The 21728-nt window shown below is 43.1% G+C and overlaps 1 protein-coding gene across 11 annotated transcripts; it reads right to left on the reverse strand.

The window, feature by feature from the left end:
• Positions 1–10787: 10787 nt before the first annotated feature.
• BTN2A2 (butyrophilin subfamily 2 member A2) lies at positions 10788–21718 on the reverse strand. 11 transcript variants are annotated; one of them, XR_011563445.1, is made up of 9 exons: positions 21437–21718; positions 20850–20977; positions 19717–20064; positions 16707–16988; positions 15263–15430; positions 14788–14808; positions 14662–14688; positions 14350–14434; positions 12596–12621 (listed from the first exon to the last, which is right to left on the reverse strand). XR_011563445.1 is itself a non-coding variant. In XM_019986321.2 (8 exons), the coding sequence occupies exons 2-8, from the start codon at positions 20938–20940 to the stop codon at positions 12005–12007; spliced, it is 1554 nt and encodes a 517-aa protein (XP_019841880.2). In that variant the 5' UTR covers positions 20941–20977; positions 21437–21718; the 3' UTR covers positions 10788–12004. The 11 variants fall into 11 exon arrangements, 6 of the variants coding, with proteins under 6 accessions (XP_019841880.2, XP_019841877.2, XP_019841879.2 ...); XR_011563443.1 differs by having other exon boundaries at positions 15209–15430; XM_019986321.2 differs by lacking the exon at positions 14350–14434 and having other exon boundaries at positions 10788–12621.
• Positions 21719–21728: the final 10 nt, after the last annotated feature.

Raw genomic sequence — 21728 nt, forward strand, 5'->3', positions numbered from 1 at the left:
CCCTAGTCTCCCAGCACTTGCTAGCTCACGTGAGAAACACTTCTAAAGTCTTCAGGCTTACCTATAACGTTTAAGGTAAATTAAAACATTTTACTGCATTAAATGTGAAATTTCGAAAGAAATGTGACCTTGACTAGACTTTACCCCCTCCAACTGAAATCAGCTCTCCAGGAAGATGCGCCAGATTTATCCTGTGACATGGACAACTTCTTGGTCCCTCTTTGCTGTCAGGAACGTGACCTGAAGCCTACTCTGAGATGCATATGCATTTATTTTTGTCTTTTGTTTCCAAGTCTCTCTTCCCCTCCTAAACTGAGCTCTTTGAGTTTATACTCTCTGACCTCTTATCAGCACATAGACGGAAGTAGAATTTGCAGCTTAAATCACACCAACCAGTCCTTCGCTTTCCTAGTTTGAGATGTATCTGTCTCATTTTCAGCTTTCGTTTGTGCTTAACTTTCACAAATATCACTGATAATGAGTTTCCTCTCCTTAATTCATTCTGATTAGACTTCTCTCCCTTGCTCTGCATTGTCAAAATATCTAATGATAATTTGGGAAGAGGGGAAGGGGAAGAACTTTTATTTTCACCTAAGAGAGCTAGATTGAAGGAAAGGAGCCAGGAAATAGACAGCAAATGGTACATAGAACTCAAACTATTATGTGGCAGCCAAGGTTCTGGTTGGATAATATCTGAGTCATTTCAACAGAAACCGACAGCACTGGACAGGATCTCTGAATTTTCCAGGCTCCATCTGTGAACACAGATTCTAGATGCCCCCACCTGTCATGACTCCCATTGTTTGTGGGGTGCCTTTGTGATGTGGGGCTGCTATGAGCAATTTCCTGCTGTTCTGGAGACTAGACGCATAAACTCTTTCTTTTAGACATGAAACCATTTGGGCTGAAGAATGTGATGTGCTCTGTATAAGAGCAAATTGAATGCAAAAATATAAGGGCTTCTCCCTACCCCACTCCACTTTTCATCACACGCCATTCAAATTTCCCGATATTATAAACTAGTCAGAGCCAATGATGACTCTCACCCTTGTCTTACTTGACCTCCAACTGCATTTTACTGAGGTAACCACTAGCATTTAAACAAAAAAACAAAACAGTCAGTTTCTATTCTGTCAAGGTCATCCATACAAAGCTTTAAAAAAAAAAAAAGTATAAAGAGCTTATAAGAATAGCACCAGTCTCACCCTATGTGTTCTCATTTCCTAGAAATAGCCTCTTCAAATGCTTTATTGCTTTATCTGGTATTTATCTAAGTATTCTCAAGAGGAACAATTTATGTTGCTATTTCTTGATTAATTAATTTTTAGATATTACTTTTTGATGCTCTAGTATGGTCAGGGGTGATTTAGTTCTTGTGATGGTTGATTTCATGTGTCAGCTTGATTGGGCTAAGGACCACCAGGTAACTGGTAAAATGTTATTTTTGGCTGTGTTTGTGAGGATGTTGCCAGAAGAGATAGGTATATGCATTAGTAAGTGAGGAAATTGCCCTCACTAATGCAGGTGGGTATCATCCAGTCCTTTGAGGGCCTGAATAGAACAAAAAGATGCAGAAAGGGTGAATTTGCTCTTTGTCTGGTCTGAAACTTCCAGGTCCTGCCCTCAGATGTTGGCACTTCTGGTTCTCTGGCATTTGGACTCTGCCTGGACTTACATCACTGTCTCCCCTGCTTCTCAGGTCTGCATGTTTGGACCAGAACTACACCACCAGTTTTTCTGGATCTCCAGGTTACAAAGGGAAGATTGTGAGACTTCTTTGCTTTTATAATTACATGAGCCTATCCTTCTTAATAAATCTTCTTAAATATATATCCTATTGGTCCTGTTTCTCTGGAGAACCCTGACTAACACCATTCTTTTATATCACCAATAGAAGTATGCCATTTTTGTTCAATGTTTCCTATACCATGGTTATGTGACTATATTTTTATGAAACCAAGTTTTGTATGTAATTACTTTTATTTTCCCGTACAACTTTTTGTGTGTGTGTTTGAGGGAGATGAGGAAGGGGGGGAGTTAAATGATTGATCTTATTTCCTTTGTTTGGTTTTTTGTGTTCCCATCACAGATTCTCCCCACCCCTTTAACAGCCTCTAAGTACAGTTTGCATAGTCAAACATCTCAGATGATTTATTAATGCTATTACAACCCCTCCCCATTCCCATCCCTCCCAAAGCAGTGCTTCTCTAACTGAAGTGAGCATATGCTTCACTGGAGGGTGTTATTAAAAACAGATTCTGATTTAGATCTGGACTGGGACCAGATTTCTCCATGCTGGCTGCTGCTGGTCCACAGGCGCTGTATCCTGTTCTTTACATGGATGCTACAGGTGGAGAGGTAGCTGCTGGCTCTGCACGAATTGTGGAGATGCCCTGCATGACGGTCCTGGCTCAGGGTCTTGGGCTTATGTCTTTCGCGTGTGGCTAAACTGAGCTAAGAGAGGGCTGGGGGAACACAGGCACATGATGCATAGCACCATATCCTGTGGCTTGTCATGAACTTTGTAGCCAGCCGCTTTTTCTCAGGGCACACACTATTGGCATGCTGGTAATAATTAGTTGTGACCTAGTGATATGTTGACATTATAATGCTGACACAATTCCCCCATTTATTAAGCCTGTATTAAGTTCATGTGCATTGTACAGTGATCACTTTGTAATGTACAGAAATATTGAATCACTATGCTATGCAGCATGGATTAACATGCTTGTTAGGTTGTAGGTCAGTTATGCTTCAAAACAAACAAATGAACCAACTCATAGAAAAAGAGAGAGATTTGTGGTTACCAGAAGTGGAGGGGTAGGGCGAAGGGGGAATTGAATGAAGGTGATCAAAAGGTACAAACTTCCAGTTTTAAGATAAATAAGCACTAGGGATATAATGTACAACACGATAAATATAATTAATACTGTTATATGTTGCATATGAAAGTTGTAAATAAAGTCAGTCTTAGCAGTTTTCATCACAAGGAAAGAAAGCTTTTCCCCTTTTTCTTTTATTTTGTATTTGTATGAGATGATGGCTGTTCACTAAATTTATCTTGGTGATCATTTCCTGATGTATTTAAGTCAAATCATTATGCTGTACACCTAAAACATATACAGTGCTCTACGTGAATTAGATCTCAATAAAACTAGAAGAAAAAAATTATGTGCATTATAGTACAACCGATTTGTGTATGTAAAGGGTGAGTAGAAAGGAACTGAAGAAGCCCGAGGAAGATGTGATGGATTTTTGTGTAGAAGGGCAGCATTCCTGGGGGTGGAGTAAGGTTAAATGTGTCCCCCTGCAGCAAGAGTCTGAGGACTGGTTGAGGGGTGACATCTCTGAGTCATATTCCTGGAAATACTTTTGAAACAGAGAGTTCCTAGAACAAAGAGACTCAGGAAGGGAATATATGGGAGCCAATAAAGTGAGGTTGGATTGTGCAAGGGATAAATAAAAGGATATAAGGAAGGAGTTGGGGTTACATGAGCCACTCTGAGTAGTTCCCAGAATCCCCCCACTGACCCTCTCTTTCTGTTACTTGGTGGGATGAGGTCCTCCAAAAAAGGGCTCCATTCACCCTCTGGAGGACAGGCTATAGAAAACATGAAAGAATGTTAGAAGCAGGCTATGAATTCATCAAGGCTTTCCTGGTGGCTCAGCAGCAAAGGATCCACCTGCCAATACAGGAGGCATGGGTTCAATTGCTGGTTCGGAAAGATCCCCTGGAGAAGAAAATGGCAACTCACTCCAGTATTCTTGCCTGGGAAATCCCATGGACAGAGAAGCCTGGTGGGCTACAGTCGATAGAGTTGTAGAGAGTTGGACAAGACTTAGCAACTAAGCAACCAACCAACAGTCATGAGTTCATTATTGGTCTGATTTTTCTTTGAGGTTTTCACAGAGAGGTTTTATAAGAAATATAAGGCCTTCCATGCTACTCTCTTATGAAAAGAGAGCTGGTAGGGGGAGGGGGAGAAATACAAAGCCTTGTTTACAGAACAATGGAGGAAACACCAGAATTCTGCAAGTTCTTGTATGAGTTTCTTTGGAAAATTACCCATTAAGATTTGAGTTAAAGATGTAGGAAGGAGGATGGAATGTGAGCATGAAATGCACAATGGAGTGACTGTTACCTTCTGTGAATACTTGATTACTGAAAAATTATAGATACATCATGAACAAAGAATACTTTTTGTTTCAATTTTTGTTCTAAGAAATCTGTGGGAAGTTCCTCTTGGCTTTAGATACTGAGAGATTTTGCTGTATCTGAGGAACTGAAAGTCTGGGGCCAAATTTCATGTGGATGGGAGTGAGCGCTGGAGGCTGATAGTGGGATCTGGCTTGCCTGTGACCATGTTGAAGGCCAGCAGCCAAAGCCCACCTGTAGTTGAATGAAATTGGATTTGTTGGTACTTGTTACAGTAGTGTGGATTCCACACACCGTGTGGGGCTGGGAGGTGAGGAGTGCATCAGTGAGAGCAGGCACACTGAATATTACAGGATTTAGGACTGTGTTGGGTGATTTGGGGGAGGTTCAAAGAAAGAAGAGTTTGTTCTGGATGAATGCTGTCAGAAAGCAGTGGGCTGTTGTAGGAGTGAATATTCCAATAATTTTTATTAGAAAGTAAAGAACAGAGTGGGCTAAAATTGCAGTTGGTGGGAATTTCCTGGTGGTCTAGTGATTAGGACTCTGAGCTTCCATTGCAGGCGCCCAGGTTTCATCCCTGGTTGGCAAACCAGGATCCCACAAGCCTGGCAGTGGGGCCAAAATTAAATAAATAAACTGCAATTGGTAAAGATGTAGTAATTACTGCAGTTAGCCAAGAGAGGGAGGTGTATGGTCAGTTTTGTGGCTTGCTTTGTGTTCTTGTTTTGTTTTTGCCTGTGCTGATAAGATCGTAGAGTGGATTTGTTTTTGTCTCTCTCCATCACAAGCACAGAATGGTCTTGTCTGATGTTGGTGTCTGTGAGATGTTTAAGTGAAGAACACTATAGCCGCTGCTAGGCTTGTTTCTTTCTTTCTTCCTCAACTGGAGTCTGCATTTTCCTTCAGATCTAAACATATTGGGGGCATTATAACCTTTAGAGTCCCTTTCAACTTTGAAAAATCTAGAATCATATTCCTAAATTTCTAGACTAGGATGACCTTTGAGTGGAAGTTATCTAAAAGGGTATGAAATCCCAGCACATGTCTAGAGATAGGAGGAGTGCTAGGGATGGAAATACTACTAGAAGGTTTTGAGTAAGAAATAGAAATTTGGTGGATCTTGAACAATGGTGTGAAAGATTGAATTACTAACCCCAGTCCTTCAATCCTCCCAGAATCCTCATCTTTGATATGGTCTCATCATGGCAAAGTATATTTCCCCACCTCTTAACTTTGCATTTGGCCACGTGATTTGCTTTAACCAGTGGCATGTAGAAATTGACAATATTTCTATTCCAAGACCTCTTGAGATGCCTTGCCTGTTTCCATTCACCTTTTTTTTTTTTTATTTTTTGGCCACGGCATGTGTAATCTTAGTTCCCCAACCAAGGATTGAACTGCATTGACAGTGTAGAGTCTTAACCACTGGACCTCCAGGGAAGTCCCCACCATTCACTCTTGAACACCATAAGGAACTGACTGTCATAAGAAGAAACTGCTTTGATCAGTCATTTAGTCTTAGGATAGGAGACAAGTGGAATAGTTGCCCCAGCCAACTCATAGACTTGTCACGAGAAGCTGAGCTACTTAGCCACTGCAGCTTGAAGCAGAAAAGCCCAGCTGAGTTGAGGACTAGATTAGCCACACTCAGCTGACACCTCGACATATGAATAATAACAACTGAGTGTTATTTTAAGTCAGTAACTTTTAGGGTGATTCGTTACTTAGCAATAAGTACCCAGTGTAGAAACTTGTTCCTAGAAGTGCAGTGGTATCATATTAAAAAACAACCTTCAAGGAGGGGCAATACAGGGGTAGGGGAATACTATTAGGTGTAAGATAAACTACAAAGATATGGTAGTTTACAATAGTTTACAATAACTAAATAGACTACAACCTTTACAAATTGTGACTTACTATATTGTACACCTATAACTTCTATAATATTGTACAGCAAATACACATCAATAAAAAAATTTTTAATAAAAATCAACTCTCTTAGGACCTCTGGTTGTGAAAATTAAACTGACAAACACAAATTAACAGGAGAAAAGCATACAAATTTATTGAATTTTTACATGTGTTACTTGACAGACCTCACAAGAGATTGAAGACCTGAAGAAGTGGTCAGAGCAGGAAGTTTCAATCCATTTTAGGCAAAGAAACAAATTTGTGAGGAATTGATGAGGCAAAGGGGCTCAGGGTAAAGGTAAATTGTGAAGTAAATTGTGAAGAAATAACACGTTTGTTTATATAGCCTTCCCCTTGGTGATAAAGATATCTTCTTGCTACCTGGTACAGGGAAGTTACCTTTCATATGTGAGATTTATATTTCTGCTTTCAGGGAAAAAAGGATGAGAGGCAGATGCCTTTCTCCTGCAATTTTCTTAGACTCCTTTATCTTTAGTTCAGTTCAGTTCAGTCGTTCAGTCGTGTCCGACTATTTGTGACCCCATGAATCGAAGCATGCCAGGCCTCCCTGTCCATCACCAACTCCCAGAGTTCACCCAGACTCACGTCCATCGAGTCAGTGATGCCATCCAGCCATCTCATCCTCTGTCGTCCCCTTCTCCTCCTGCCCCCAATCCCTCCCAGCATCAGAGTCTTTTCCAATGAGTCAACTCTTCGCATGAGGTGGCCAAAGTACTGGAGTTTCAGCTTTAGCATCATTCCTTCCAAAGAAATCCCAGGGCTGATCTCCTTCAGAATGGACTGGTTGGATCTCCTTGCAGTCCAAGGGACTCTCAAGAGTCTTCTCCAACACCACAGTTCAAAAGCATCAATTCTTTGATGCTTAGCTTTCTTTATAGTCCAACTCTCACATCCATACATGACTACTGGAAAAACCATAGCCTTGACTAGACGGACCTTTGTTGGCAAAGTAATGTCTCTGCTTTTGAATATGCTATCTAGGTTGGTCATAACTTTCCTTCCAAGGAGTAAGCATCTTTTAATTTCATGGCTGCAGTCACCACCTGCAGTGATTTTGGAGCCCAAAAAAATAAAGTCTGCCACTGTTTCCCCATCTATTTCCCATGAAGTGATGGGACCGGATGCCATGATCTTCGTTTTCTGAATGTTGAGCTTTAAGATATTCTATATGCCAAGGTGCTATGTTTTGGAATAGTGTGCCCAACACTAGCTTCTAGAGGCTACCCATTTCTCTAACATCAAGTTCATTAGTATAACATCTTCAAAGTTTTCTATTTTTCTCTTTTAAAAGGAAATTCTTTCTTTCTTTTTTTTTTTTTTGCCTCACCCTGCATGATCTTATTTTGCCCACCTCGAATTGAACTCATCCTCAGCAGTGAAAATGCAGAAACCTAACCACTGGGCCACCAGGGAATTACCAGAAATTGTTCTGTTACTTCCTTGTTTACAATAATAGTTTCCAATTATAGTTAAAAGAAAACACAAACTCCTTTTGCTACCTCAAGAGTCCACACTGCATTTGCTCTCCGTATTTCTCTGGCCTGTCCACACTTTTCCCTACCATCCTTTGGTGCTCTGATCTTTCTATTCTGGTAGTAGCCCAAATCCAACTGTACCCTAGTCCTTTCTCCTTGATATTGTTTTTCAAACTGTGTAGTGAGGAGTCTGGCCTTTGTCTAGTCTCCTGGGAAATAACCTAAACCCTTGGAATTTCCTGAGTATTAAGAGTGTTGTATTATTCCTGGTGAGCTCACTGGACTGAACCTGATAGTTTATTCTAATGAGATGGTGAGTCTGCAAAACAGAAAGTCCAATCATGTGCCAAGGGGATTGAGGATTTGAGCTTTTTGTGGTCAGCTTGACTCAGGAAGAGAGAGGGGCTGGAGAAGGAGTTCAATCACTATGTGGTCCGTGATTCGATCAGTCAAGGCTACATAATGAAAGCTCAGTAGAAAGTATGGCCATTGAAACTTGGGTGTGCTCCCTGGTTGACAGTACTCCATGCATGACACCTGTCTTGATTACTGTTATTTTTCATCAAAGCCTAGACAGTGGTTGGCTCATGGCCAACAGTCAATGATTGTTAGATGGATGTAAGAATAAGCTGCATGTGTGCTGATTCATAGTCCCAAGAGACTGCTTGGATTATAAATGTTAGCTTATTTACTGATAATTGTACATATACCTTATCTGTGTCAGATTACTTATGTCACTAATATCAAAGTCCTCTAAGCTTGATTATTAATAGTAACTGTAATTAAAAGGTCTGGGATAATTATACACATACCTTGCATTTTATGGTATGAAAGGGTTGATTTAGAGCCAAGCATCAGGGAGACTGGGGAGAAAAAAGAATGATCCTGTGAACCAGCCTGGCAGCAATGTGCCTGGCTGTTTCCCGTCGAGCCTGTGTAAATAGTTATGTGATTAAGGAAAGCTCTCCATGAGTCCAGAGATACGTAAGTTTCACTTTCCCTTAAGCTGAGAAAACTTCCTATAATGGTAGAATGTGCCAAGAAGACCTAACTTCCAATCTCCCCACCACACCTCCCTCCTTGGCCCAGCCCACTCTCTCCAACATGGGGATCCAAGCGGAATAAGATTAACCACTGAAGAAACTATTACCCAATAATCACTGATGATAACTCCCAGTCCATCCGAGGTAAAAGACTAAAGTCCCTCTTTGATATGTATAATCGAGTCACTTTGCTGTACACCTGAAACTGTCACAACATTGTTAATCAGCTATTACTCCAATATTAATTTTTTTCAAAGTCTCTCTTTAATTAAACTAAGATGCCAAAAATCTGAAAAACTTCCACTACAAGGTCTTGATTCAGAATTCTTTGAAGTTGAACAGAAAATGTCGGGAGTCACCCGACATTTTGGGGTTGAATCCAAGCCACAGTCAGAGCCAAGAGGGCAGATGGGAGTCACAGACACTGTGGCTCTCAGCCCCTGAGGGTGCTGGAATCATTATAAGGGGCCCGACTCGTGACACTCAATGAAGGGGAAAAGTCCCTGGAGGCCATTCCCCTTTTCTCCATATTCTACTCCACCTCCCTCCCAGGCCCCAAATCCAGAAAGAAGGAAATTCTGGAAAATTTAATTCCCCATGCTGTTAAGAATTAGTAATCTGGGACCTCCCTGGTGGTCCAGTGGTTAGGACTCTGTGTTTTGCAACCTGTGCAGTGTGACCAAAAAAAAAAAAAAGTAATCCTTTTAGGAAGAGGCAATAATAACACTCGGGTGACTCCAGACATTTTCTGTTCACTTGAGCTTTGGTTTTCCGTAAGATTCTGCTTCAGTTTGATTCTCAGCACTTTGCTATGAGGCCCCAGAGAGTCTGTCTTCTTTCTACTTGTTTGTCCCATTCTCAGTCTTTGCTCTGACAGTAGGGGGTTATGTCCTTTAACTAGTTAGTTTATTTCTGTTTTGGGGCTTGTAGGCACAAGATTCCTGCCACTTGGGAATCTTTCTTAGTCCTCAAGTCTCAGAAGACCCATCACTTCCTCCAGGAAGCCCTCCTTAACTTTACCATCTAATTTTCTACCTAAAGTAGCCCTCCTTAGCTCCTACCCATTCTTCTCTATAATATCATCCTGTTTATTTCTTTCATGGCACAACAGACTGCACATGATCAATACATTAAAGGTGATAAATTTCTTGAGAATGAATGAATAAATAAATATATGAATGAAAGATTGAGTAAAGGAAGCTGGGAGCTGAGTTCTATGCTATTTTATACAGTGATTAGCAGAACATTGGGTTCATGCTTAGTTTCAATAAATACTTAAAACATCTAAATTTTATGTTTAGAAGCTGCCTTAAAGATGAGACAATTTTTTTAAAAAGTAAGAATGAAAACTCTATTTTCCTTAAATAACAACAAAAATCACTTTAACTTGCTAGACCACACTATTTCTCTGTGAAATGGGGATTAGTACATTTCTTATGAGAAAGCAAGGATACTGAATAAATAAAAGTGTTTTACAAACTATAATAAAAGATATGCAAACCCACACAAAGTCTTATTTTATGGAATCCAAAACACTGAAAAGCTGTAATTTTTCTAAGATTAATACAGGCAGGTATTAGTAGCACTTATTTCCTAACTTACAGTCTGGTGCTTTTAGTTAAAACTGCTCAAATGTTATCATGTCAACAGCACCAAAAATAAAACACACGCACATTAATAAACCAGTTTTCCATCTCAACAAATCACCGAGTTCAGTGTTTCAGATATTTTCTAGAACGTGTCCATCGTGACACCTTGTTTACTGTAGGAACTGCAGTAATACAATTTTGAACTTTTTAACTATCTTTTAAATTTTTCAGCCAAGTTTTACAATTGGATGCCCGAATTACATAAAGTCCAATACTACCATTTATGCCATAATTTTAAATGCCTGACTCAATTCCAGGAGCCTTTATCCTGCTTCTCAAAGGATGTTTCACAGATTTTTTTTTGAGGGGGGGGGCATCTCTGTTACATTTTGAGTCTACAAAGTTAATATTGTTCCATAATAATAATAAGATATTATTTGTCATTTTTCCTCTCATTCTCTCAGTAGTGTAGATAATGCTTTCTAGAGCCTCCATGACCTGTGATTCCAGCATTGAATACAGAGGCAGATGGTGAGGATCTAGCTACCTTCTAGGAGCCAGACATTAGATTTTCAAAAACATTAAAAAATACCACACTTCTCAATAAACTTTATTTTATATTGGAAACAACAGATAGTGATCATTCCTGAAACATGTTTTTCATATTAACCTATAATTGACTTGTTCCTTTTTTAATATGTTAATAAATACATTAAAAAATTTCTCAGTTTAATCTCTAATGCCACACATATTGATAGATATAACTTAAATGAGCAAAAGCACTTTTCTGTCCTCAATAATTTTTACGTGTCTAAATGCATCCTGAGGCCAAAAAGTTGGAAAGCACTGCTCTCCTCACTGAACCTGAACTTTGAGATCCACTTGGTCCAATGCTTATCTGCTCATCTGGGACCTTAAACCTTAGGCCACAACCAATAACAAAGTATTGACGCCTTGTTTATTGTAGGGATACCTGAGCCAGGCCAGGCCAGGCCCAGATGCATCCTTGTCCTTCATTCTCCTTCATCCTAGATCATCCTGAATCTAGGCCTGTGGAGCTTTATTGTGTGCTCTGGAAATCCTGGGGGTGGGTTAGAAATGGACCTTCTGTCTTACTTCCTCCATCTCTGACCTCCATTTCTGGCTCCCTGCCCTTCTTACATCTCAGTATGTCCCATTGTCCTTGACCCAGATCCACAGTGAAAGTGCAAGTGCAAGTCGCTCAGTCGTGTCCAATTCTTTGTGACCCCATGGACTTTACAGTCCATGGAATTCTCCAGGCCAGAATACTGGAGTGGGGAGCCTTTCCCTTCTTCAGGGGATTTTCCCAACCCCAGGATCAAACCCAGGTCTCCCACATTGCGGGTAGATTCTTTATCAGCTGAGCCACAAGGGAAGCCAAAGAATACTGGAATGGGTAGCCTATCCCTTCTCCAGCAGATTGCAGGTGGATTTTTTTTTACCAACTGAGCTATTAGGGAATCCCCAGATCCACAGTATCTGATGTCAATTCCAGTCTCGGGCTGAATGTGTCATCCGATGTTAAAGCAGCTGGTTCTCTGCCTGTCACTTTCTCACACTTACTTGTTGGTTGGGAGCCATGTGGCAGCACTTAGTGTTCCTGAGACTGGCCCCTGCCCCATGGTTACATGCAACAAGTTACTAAAGCAATAGCCTAATGAGGGAGACACACGCTCTGGGGCTTGAAGACATGTCCGGGGGAACCCCGGGGGAGATTCTCCTGTGACCAGAAGGAAGGAGGGTAGTATTCCTCCAGGCGGTGTTGTAGTAGAGGTGGCCTGGGTTTCCCTACCTGGCTCTGAGACCAGGGAATTGGTGGTTGTGGTGGGTCTCTGCCCTGTGAAGGACCAGGCCCCCCTCAGGCACTGTGACCCCCTGGGCCCCTCTAAAAGATGGACAGATACAGAGGGGGCTGTCATCGGACCCCAGCCTGAAGAAGGGCCTCAGGGGTCCAGAGAAGGGTGAACGGGGACATGTGTAGATATGTGACCTGTCCTTCATGTTATAGAAGGACACATCTCCAGCTTCATAGTCCAGGAAGACGCCCACCCGGTGAAGGCGCTCTTTCAGGGGAAGAATCTTCTCTGGGGAGGAGAGGGCACGGTATTGGTTCTCAAACATATCCAGGGTCCAGAAGCCATTCTGAGGAACCAGGAGGGCCTCCCCTTTCCTCTCAACGTTGTCTCTACAAACCCCCACAGCCCACACCATCACGTTTTTGACTTCCACCTCCCAGTAATGTCTCCCTAAGGAGTAGCTCTCCAGGCCCAGGACACAAGGCCGACAGTCGAATCTCTCCGGGTTGTCAGGCACGCTCTGCCTGGAAGGGCCCCTTCTCACACTTCTCCGGTCCTCTGACAGGAAGAGCTCAGGATGAGCAGTGTCTGGGTCCAGGACCACATCAGCTGCAGAGGAAATCTCAGGGTTAGGCCTGGGATCTCACAAAACTGTGAGATCCTGAGATCCTGAGACCAGGACCTGACTCCTGGTCCCCTGAGAGATCCCAGAAAGCATGGGGAGAATCCCCTGGGTAACAGTCTTTTCCATGAAAGCCCCTTGATCCCAGATCCCAGGCAGCTCACAGATAGAACTGAATTACTGAGTCTGCACTTCTCTCTCTTGAGTGGCAGGAGCGCTGCCACGGGTAGAGGAGGACTGGGGCTCTAAGAAATATAGAAAGTTCAGCCAATGAGCTGAAATGAATGGCTCCACTTTCTCTCAAAGTTCTCAGATCTGTCAGCTTTTCTATTCAAGATATATGATCTCTGGGGCTCAAGTTAGAATAAAGTTTCCCACTTGGCTTAAACTAGCAAAGAGAATCCATCCTCTTCCCCTCCCCCAATTAAGCAAGTAAGGCTGATTTTTCCCTATACAGATAAGGGTGATAAAGGGTCCCTACACGGTCCTCTGTGTCCTACTGGTTTAACCCGCTGACAACTGATTTAAATGACTAACAAGAGCACCCTTCAGAAGCTAAAAAAGGAAGATAATCTCCCCCAAAGTCATCCTGCTGCCTGAGGGCAAAAGGTAGGGGAAACTATATCCATCCATTTTGCTTTAATAACATGGGTGTGATGACTACAGTTATGACCTGTCAGATATAAGAAATGTTTCAGACCCCTGACATTCTGCAGCCGTCTCTGCAGTTAATTTTTGGCAGTTACTATTAGTCAGTCTCCATCTAATACAAAACAACTGTGTTAAAATGATTTTTTTCTTTCTCCAAATTTATATGTCTAATGGTGATAATTTTGAAATTTGAAAGAGGAAACGTCTGAGTGCTGTGGGATCCAGCAAAGGCTGGATTCTTTGATGCTCTTGAGCAGAAGGTGACAAATCATAAAACTCAAAAGTGCTTACTAGGACCAGGTCATTGGACCCTGTACTTTCCCTCTTGCCCACATCCCCTCCCCTATACACAGAATATCAGTGCTCTCTTGGAGCAGGAAGGCATTTCTGGCCTCTACACACCCCTGAGCCAGGCCTGGGAACTTCATTGCCTTTCCCACACACGGCTCTTCCACTGTGTAGTCTATATACCATCTCCCACGTTAAAGACAGCTAAGCCAGTATTGTCTTCTTTCAAATTAATCAGGACTCAAAGAACAACGGCTACTAAAATGTAACTTTTGGGGGGCTCTACTATGTGTGGTTTCCTGGGTTTTGGCAGCTTGAGTGTTTATGCTTCTTTGGTGGCTCAGACAGTAAAGAATCTGCCCGCAACGCGGGAGACCTGGGTTCGATCTCTGGGTTGGGAAGATCCCTTGGAGAAGGAAATGGCAACCCCCTCCAGTATTCTTGCCTGGAAAATTCCACGGACAGAGGAGCCTGGCGGGCTATGCCCATGGGATCGCAAAGAGCCAAACAAAACTGAGTGACTTCCCTCACTCACTATGTATGGTAGACCTTTGGTGATCATGGATGCTGCTGCTGCTGCTAAGTTCCTTCAGTCGTGTCTGACTCTGTGCAACCCCATAGACAGCAGCCCACTAGGCTCCCCTGTCCCTGGACTTCTCCAGGCAAGAATACTGGAGTGGGTTGCCATTTCCTTCTCCAGTGCATGAAAGTGAAAAGTGAAAGTGAAGTTGCTCAGTCGTGTCTGACTCATAGCAACCCCATGGACTGTAGCCCACCAGGCTCCTCTGTCCATGGGATTGTCCAGGCAAGGGTACTGGAGTGGAGTGCCATTGCCTTCTCCGGATCATGGGTGAAATTATTCTAAAAAAGAAAGAATGGTCAGGAGTAAACCATAGAATTCGTTAAGACCTGTGGAGTGTCTCTGACAGCAGAGGTAGAATCCAGCACTGGGTGGGATCCTGCTAGTGCACTAAGCCAGGCTCCTGCTTCCCCAGCCAGCCTTGGGCCCCCTTGCTCCTCTAATGTGTCGTGTTGGCTGCCTGGTGGGGAGAAAGCTCAGGATCTCAGGGAATGTTAGAGGCGCTCACCCGCATGTAAGAGGTTTCTTCTCCATCCTGCAATGGGACAGGCAGAGAGATGAGCTTCATGAGATAATGGCTAAGAGAGCAGAATACAAATCATGCAGGGAATAGTTTAGGAAATGTTAAACTTACGCAATTCTTCTTGAAGTTGCTCTGAAAAGGAAATAGAAACAAATGAATGTCTTTAAGAGAAGAACTAAGAAAGTCTGAGTTTGTCTTAAATAATGAAAAGTTGATCTTTTCTGTGAATACCACCACCCTCCTCCCACACTGCCTAGGGAACTGTCAAGATACCAGAAATGATATATGATCAGGTGGCTCGATACTATCAGTACTTATTTAGATTTGCTTTTGTCCAACAAGATAAGGCTACATGTAGCCAGGTGAATGGATGCAGCATTTGCAGAGTGGAAGAAAGTCAGGTCTGAGGGATTCATTACTAGGATGTGCGAGTTCCAAGCCCTTGGTGCTGCTTTTATTCATGCCCTCTCTGTTTCCCAGGCTTTTAGCTGGCCGAGTTGTGTGACAGTGAACTGTCCTCCTACTCTTTTACCTTTTGTTTGGCATTCTTTCTCTTTTTCCACACGTTCTTTCCCCAGTTCCTTACGTGCAATTTCTTTCTCTTCATTTTCAGCCTCTTTTTGCATGGACAGAATCTTTTTTCCCAGATGGAGTTTCTTGATGAGATAGATGCTCCCAGCAATGAGGAGAAGCAGAGAGGGCAGGATGACCGCCAGGGCCACCATCCAGGGAGATGTTCTGGGAATAAAGGATTCTGAAAAGGGAGCCCCAAAATCCTATTTAGTGAGAAAAAGGAGCTCCAGAATGAGAGCCCCTCAGGGCACAGATCTGAAGAGCTCTCTCAGGTCCCTGCTCCACCAGCTTCTCTCTGAGAAACCCCAGCTAGGGAAACAAACTTCGACTTTGCACTGGCTCACCCCACAGTAATTGCCAGGATTGGGGGCTCAGCAGACAAAAAAGCAAGTAACACGTTGAGTCACCATGGGTGGGACAAGGCTGACTAAAAGCTAACCAGCCATATAGAATCAGCACAGCCACTGTGTGATATAAGCCACCATCCCTTCTTGCCTGGAACATTACAATACCCTCCTCCCTGCTTCTGTCCATACCTTCTGCCCTTCTGCTGTCTGTCCTCAGCACAGCAGCCTAAGTGAGATCATGTTATTTCTTTGTTCAAAACCTTACAATGTTTCCTATCTTATTGAGATTAAAAGCCAAAGTTCATTTGTGGCCTACACTGCCCCATACAATCCAGACCTATGGCCTCTCTGGATTCGTCTCCTCCAACTCTCCCTGGCTTCAATTCATTCCAATCATATCTGCATCTTAAGGGGTCTTTGAAAACTGCCAGATAAACTGCCTCAGGAGTTTAAATATAATATTTTTCTACAATACTTATCACTATCTGATACAGTCCACAGTTTAATTACTTCACTCCTTGTTTTAATTAATGATTTCACTTATTGTCCTCTGCTGTTCTAGAATGTGAGACCCACGAGCGCAGGCATCTTCTTGTATTTTGTTCACTGATTTATCTTCGATTTCGAGAACAGTACCTTGAGCATATGAGATACTTGTTTAGTACTTCTTTAATGCATTTATGAATGTCTATAGACAGACTTTCTTGAACACTGTCCCTTGGGAAATATCATGGGGAGGAAGGGAGGGCTTCAGCAGACAACACCCACCCACACCACCGTCCATTGTTTTAGGACTGTTCTAAATGTTTGCAAATTGCTGCAGGATAAGGACCATGATCAAACAACTATCAGATTTACCCTTAAGGAGGCTTTCTACCCCTGTGTTTTGAGACAATTTGATTTTCCTCTTATGACAAGGAGAGGCCTCAGCTCAGCTGTAGCTTCCAGCTCTTCAGGGCTCAGGATCCTTCTACCCCATGGCCCTACCTCCCCATCCTCCTGCTGGGCTCCAATCTGTCTGCTGAGCAACCGGCCTCCATGAATTGAGCCTCCAGGAAGAAAAAAAAGAAAGAAAGAAAGAAATGAGCCTCCAGAGAGCAGGGAACTAACCTGGAATGAAAATCACAGTTTCCTTCTCCTGGTCGAGCAGGGTGTTGCTGACAGAGCAGGACATGTTCCTCACTGAATGGTCCCTGATGATCACAGCCATGGTGACCAGGAAGAGCCCATCTGCACTAACAGAGTAAGCCTCTTCCAGGGGGGGCATGGTCTCACCATGAGGGCCCCTCCACACAGCGTGGGGCTTTGGGTACCACCCTGCAGATGTACACTCCAGCCTGATACCTCCATCCTCGGGGCTCTTCATTTCAATAACGGGTTTAGAGCCCAGGCCTGGGGAGAGAGACCAGGGCTCTGTAACAGAGGTAATAGTGTCTTAGCAAAAGTGTATTAGGAAAGCAGCTCTGGGTGATGAAGAGGCAAGAAAGCAAGAGGCTGGTGTCCAGAAAAAACTATTAGGCACATTCCATGCACTCTCTTCTGTGAAGGGAGAAAGAGGGAGGGATGGAAGAAGGAAGGAAGAAGACAGTAAGGAGAAAAGGAAGGAAGAAAACCTTGATTTTGGAGAATACCAGGAGGCCAACATGTTGAAAAAAAAAAAGTGAGATCTCTAAGAGGGGAAATGCTTACATTGCACTCTTCTTTGGGCTCTCCCTACGGACTCCATCACAGGAGCAAGCATCTATCTGTCTCCTAATAAATGTTTGTTGACTGATTCATTCAGCTAGAGATTTTAATTTTCTCACTTCTGGATGGGTGTGTCCACTCTGATCAGAAACAAACAGGTCTAGGCTTTCACTTTCTGCCCTGAGAGGACTTCTCAGCAGCTCTGGCTTCTTGAAGTTTTAAGTTCAATATAATAAGGACAGAAACCTGCCAGGCTGGCAGAATTTTAAGAAACTTTTTGACTTGAAGGCACTGTCTCCCTTCTCCTGGTTTAGGGCTTCTCATCACCACAGCTATCTGATAATCAGAAGGAGGTGTTGGTTTTTAGAATTGACAGAGCTAGCGTGCAAAGCCAGGCTTTACGCCCCAATTTAGAGATATTTACCTTCCACAAATTATACCAAAGACAAAATTAAACCTCACTTAAGTCTTACTGATTCTTCCTCAATTTGATCTTTTCAAGATGGAAAATAAAAAAAACAACTAGTTGTGGATTGAAAGGCTGGCATGGAAACTCTGAAGTGGGATAAGATTCAAAAGACCTCAACAACTTGGGAAGAAATCCTACAAAACATTTCAGGGGGATTCAGTAAAGGCAAGTATGAGACAACAGATAGAAGGACAAAACCAGCCAGCCAATTAACCAAACCAAAAAAACAGTAAAACAAACAAAAAATTGTCCAACGACTCAATTCAGAGTGGGATAGGCCAGGCCAGGTTCATGTTTACCATAATTTGCCAAGCTCTCTTTCCCTCTGCCAAGGTGAACCATAAAGTTCCAGGCAGGTCTGTATGAAGTAGAGCCCCACCAGACTCATGAAGGATATACTTCATGTGTCAGAAATAGATTTTTGTTGATTTAACCTACTAGGATTTGAGGGCTGCTTAGACCAGAGCATAAGCTCAACAATCCTGACTAAAGCATATGTCAAAGATAATTAAAAGCATGGACTGGTAAGAGGCTCATGGGAAAAGATGAAAAATAAAATAGATCTCAGGCTTAGAATAGAGATAGCTCAGGTACGATGTGATGACCACTTACAGCTTTACGGAGCAGATTCATTTATTCCGTCGATAATATTTACTGAGCATCTGTTATGCTTCAGGTTCAGTTCTAAAGATGTGAATACAGCAAGAACAAAAGAGAAAACAACCCTTTATGAAAACTACATTTTAGTGGAAGAGACACAGTAATCTGGATAAATAAGTAAAATGCATACTCTGTAAGATGGTGATATGTCCCAAGGAAAAAAGCAGGGAAGGGAGAGGAAGTGAAAAGCGTCAAGAATGGTGTTTGATCCTCACAGTCATGGAAAATAACTTACTAGAAAGGAAAAAATAGATTGAAGTCACATGTGAAAAACTTCTCTTTGGACTTAATGAAAAAGGTGTGGAGCATCCTATACGATCGGTGAGAGTGTATATTGGTACAAACACTTTGCAAAACAAATGTGTAGTATCTATTAAGGATGAAGATAAATATTTCTCATTATATTTTTAATATTAAATATTTAATATTCTCAAAATATTTAAATGTTTTCTCATTATTTCTCATTTTACTCCTAGGAACCTGTCTCAGCTGGGCATTTTGAGAAACGGCATGTTATGGATTGAACTGTGTCCCTGCAAAATTTTTATGCTGCATCCCTAATCTCCAGTCCCTTAGAACGTGACTGTATTTGGAGACAGGGCTTTTAAAGATGTAATTAAGTCAATGTGAGGCTGTTAGGGTGGGCCCTGATCCAATCTGCTGGAGCCCTTATAAAAAGAGATTAGGACACACAGAGATACAAGAAATGCACACCCATAGAGCAAAGGCCACATTAGGACCCAGATGGAAGACCAGGGTAGCCACCTGCAGGCCAAGGTGGTTCAGTGATAAAGAATCTATCTGCAATTCAGGAGACGCAGGTTTGATCCCTGGGTTGGGACGGTTCCCTGGAGAAGGAAATCACAACCCACTCCAGTATTCTTGCCTTGGAAATCCCATGGACAGAGAAGCCTGGCAGGATACAGTTCATGGGGTCACAAGGAGTTGGACACAACACAGGGACTAAGCAACAACAAATTCTATTTAACAATAAAAATGTCTAATTCTAAAACATGTTACTGAGAAATATGCTTAGAGATTTCTCAGAAGTAGGCATAAGGATAATCTGTAGGGACTAAGCATTCGCCCCTGCTCAAGATGACAGTTGTGTGTGTCTCAAGAGCTGATACCCACAGTAGCAGAGCAAACCCATTGAGTCCTTGAGGAGGGAAAAGCCACCCTCCCTGTTTACTGGGAATTCTAGGCACAAACTCCCCTGATCTGCAGGGGGCCTGGAGTGAAGAGAAAAACTTTCCCCAAGAGTCAGGCTGTGAAAAAGCAACCTCACAAAACGAAAGCACGCACCTGTCACTGTTAGGTGCATGATGGCCTCATCGTAAGATCTGCCTTCTTGAAAATAACAGCAGTAGATGCCGTTTTCGTGGGCGGTGACGTTGTGTATGATCAGCCCCACGCTCCCCTCGCTGATGGCTTCGCTCACAAAAGTTATTCTTCCCCGGTATTGCTCCATCTGCTCGTCTGTTCTCTCCCTCCTGCCCTTGTACACGAACACCGCAGGGGAAAACTGCGTCCGGAACCATCGCACCTCCATATCCTCAGCGTTTTTCTCAGGTGACAGGTGGCAGCGTAACGTGGCGTCTTCTCCCACCACGGCCAGGATTGGATAAGCTGGTCCCAGGACAGTAAACTGGACTGTTACACAAAGCGGTAGACTCAGACAAGGGCACCAGCCATCAACTCTCTGAGACAGCAAAGGAACTGGGTGTTCCAGGGGACAGACATGTTCTCTCTAAGGCCATAGGGGCTTCCTGGGCTGAGGATTCTGGGGGCGAAGGGATATGGCTGGTCGGTAGTAAAAAACAAAACAAAACAAAAAACACCTAGTAGGTGTGTCTAGCGGGGGTACTAATGCTTCATGAACAACACATTGAGAAGCCTACGCTGATCACCCCTCATGAACCCTGGGCTCACAGAGGTTTTCTTCTGTTTCCCAAACCAGTACAGTGCCTGCGGTATAGGATATAAACTGTAGCTGTCCAGTGTGATCACCACTAGCTAGTCCCGATTGGCATGTGCTGTAATGTAAAAGACACACAATTTTAAAAATTTAGAATAAATTTCATAATTTACATTATGTTCATATTTTACATTAATTAAAATTTTAAATAATAATACTTTGGTTATTTGAAGTTAAAATGTTTTATGAAAGTTTGTTTCATCGGTTGGTTTCCTTTTCCTTTTTAACATGTAGCTACTAAGGATTTTTAAGTTACATATACAGCTTGGCTTTCTGGCTCTCACTGGATTGCTACTGGAGTGCGCCTAGGATCCATCTGATGACTGTGATCCATATGATGACTGTGTGCAGAATGAAAGGGTGAGTGAGCACAACTGCAGCCCTTCTTTACCCTTTGCAGACTTAAGTGTTGATTTTCCTTTCTGAGAAGTTGATAGGAGTTAGTGGTGTACACCCCTACCTGAGATCGGTGCAAACGAGCTGAGGAGGTGGAAGAAGAGAAGGAAGCCTGGCAGGGAAAAATACAGAGAAGCAACTGGCTCCATAAGCATCCAAGAGGAGTCACCCGGAGAGGCACCGACGGGAGACCTAGAGAGACGTGGAGAATCAGCCAAGGAGACTTGGCACCATAGTTCTGATCTAGGTCATACTTTCCTGTAACCCGTGTTGGTATCATCAGCGCCCCAGCTTCTCTCTTGGGCCGCCCCCTTCGACTCCCGGTTTAAGTATTTCCCGATAGATTGATCCTTTAAACACTGCATGGAATGTCAACAATACAGCGATCTGGAAGGCAGTTTTCCCCTCTCCTCGGCTCACTTTTCTAGCCAGAGTTGAGTTTCTTCAGACGCCACTTGATACTCTTCCAAACCCTCCCTCCCTTTTCTCCCAGCGATTCAGGCTAGACGCCAAGATAAGTCCACCCTCGCCCCCGGAAGCCTCCCTTCCCCGGGTCCTCGCTTCTCCCCTTATTGGGTTTTGTTCCTCCCATCTACCGCCTCCCACCCTTTGCCTCACCCCGAGCGGTCGCGCATCCCCTCCCCTTCTTACCTTCTAGAATGAACGTCTGCGTTTTCTTTTCTCCTCCCTCCGCTCAAATAATGATTTTCTGGCTGTCCCTCTTCCCCCTAAACCCGCCCAGGGGCATATTCACCACCCTTCGGGAAGGGGAGAAAAAAACTGTTCTTCACCTCTTGTTAGTGGCGGCGTGGGGCTTGCGGGCCCCGGGGCCCGGTCCACCTGGTGATCACAAAGTCACAATATTTTCAATGAATGATTCAGAGCCGGCTGTGGGTCAGCCAGCCAATGGCATCCCTGAGCTTGCTTTCTCACTAGTTACTGG

This window comes from Bos indicus, chromosome 23 (genome assembly GCF_029378745.1).
Source record: "Bos indicus isolate NIAB-ARS_2022 breed Sahiwal x Tharparkar chromosome 23, NIAB-ARS_B.indTharparkar_mat_pri_1.0, whole genome shotgun sequence".
Classification (NCBI taxonomy): domain Eukaryota; kingdom Metazoa; phylum Chordata; class Mammalia; order Artiodactyla; family Bovidae; genus Bos; species Bos indicus.

What these genes read in the sequence shown, in the direction of transcription:
- BTN2A2 (XM_019986318.2), bottom strand. Translation starts at nt 20,940, where the DNA reads ATGCTTATGGAGCCAGTTGCTTCTCTGTATTTTTCCCTGCCAGGCTTC. An exon ending in CATGCACCTAACAGTGACAG is followed by an intron (nt 16,989 to 19,716) that starts GTGCGTGCTTTC and finishes CTCTCTCCCCAG; the next exon opens with GCCTGGGCTCTAAACCCGTT. An exon ending in AACTGTGATTTTCATTCCAG is followed by an intron (nt 15,431 to 16,706) that starts GTTAGTTCCCTG and finishes CTCCCTTTTCAG; the next exon opens with AATCCTTTATTCCCAGAACA.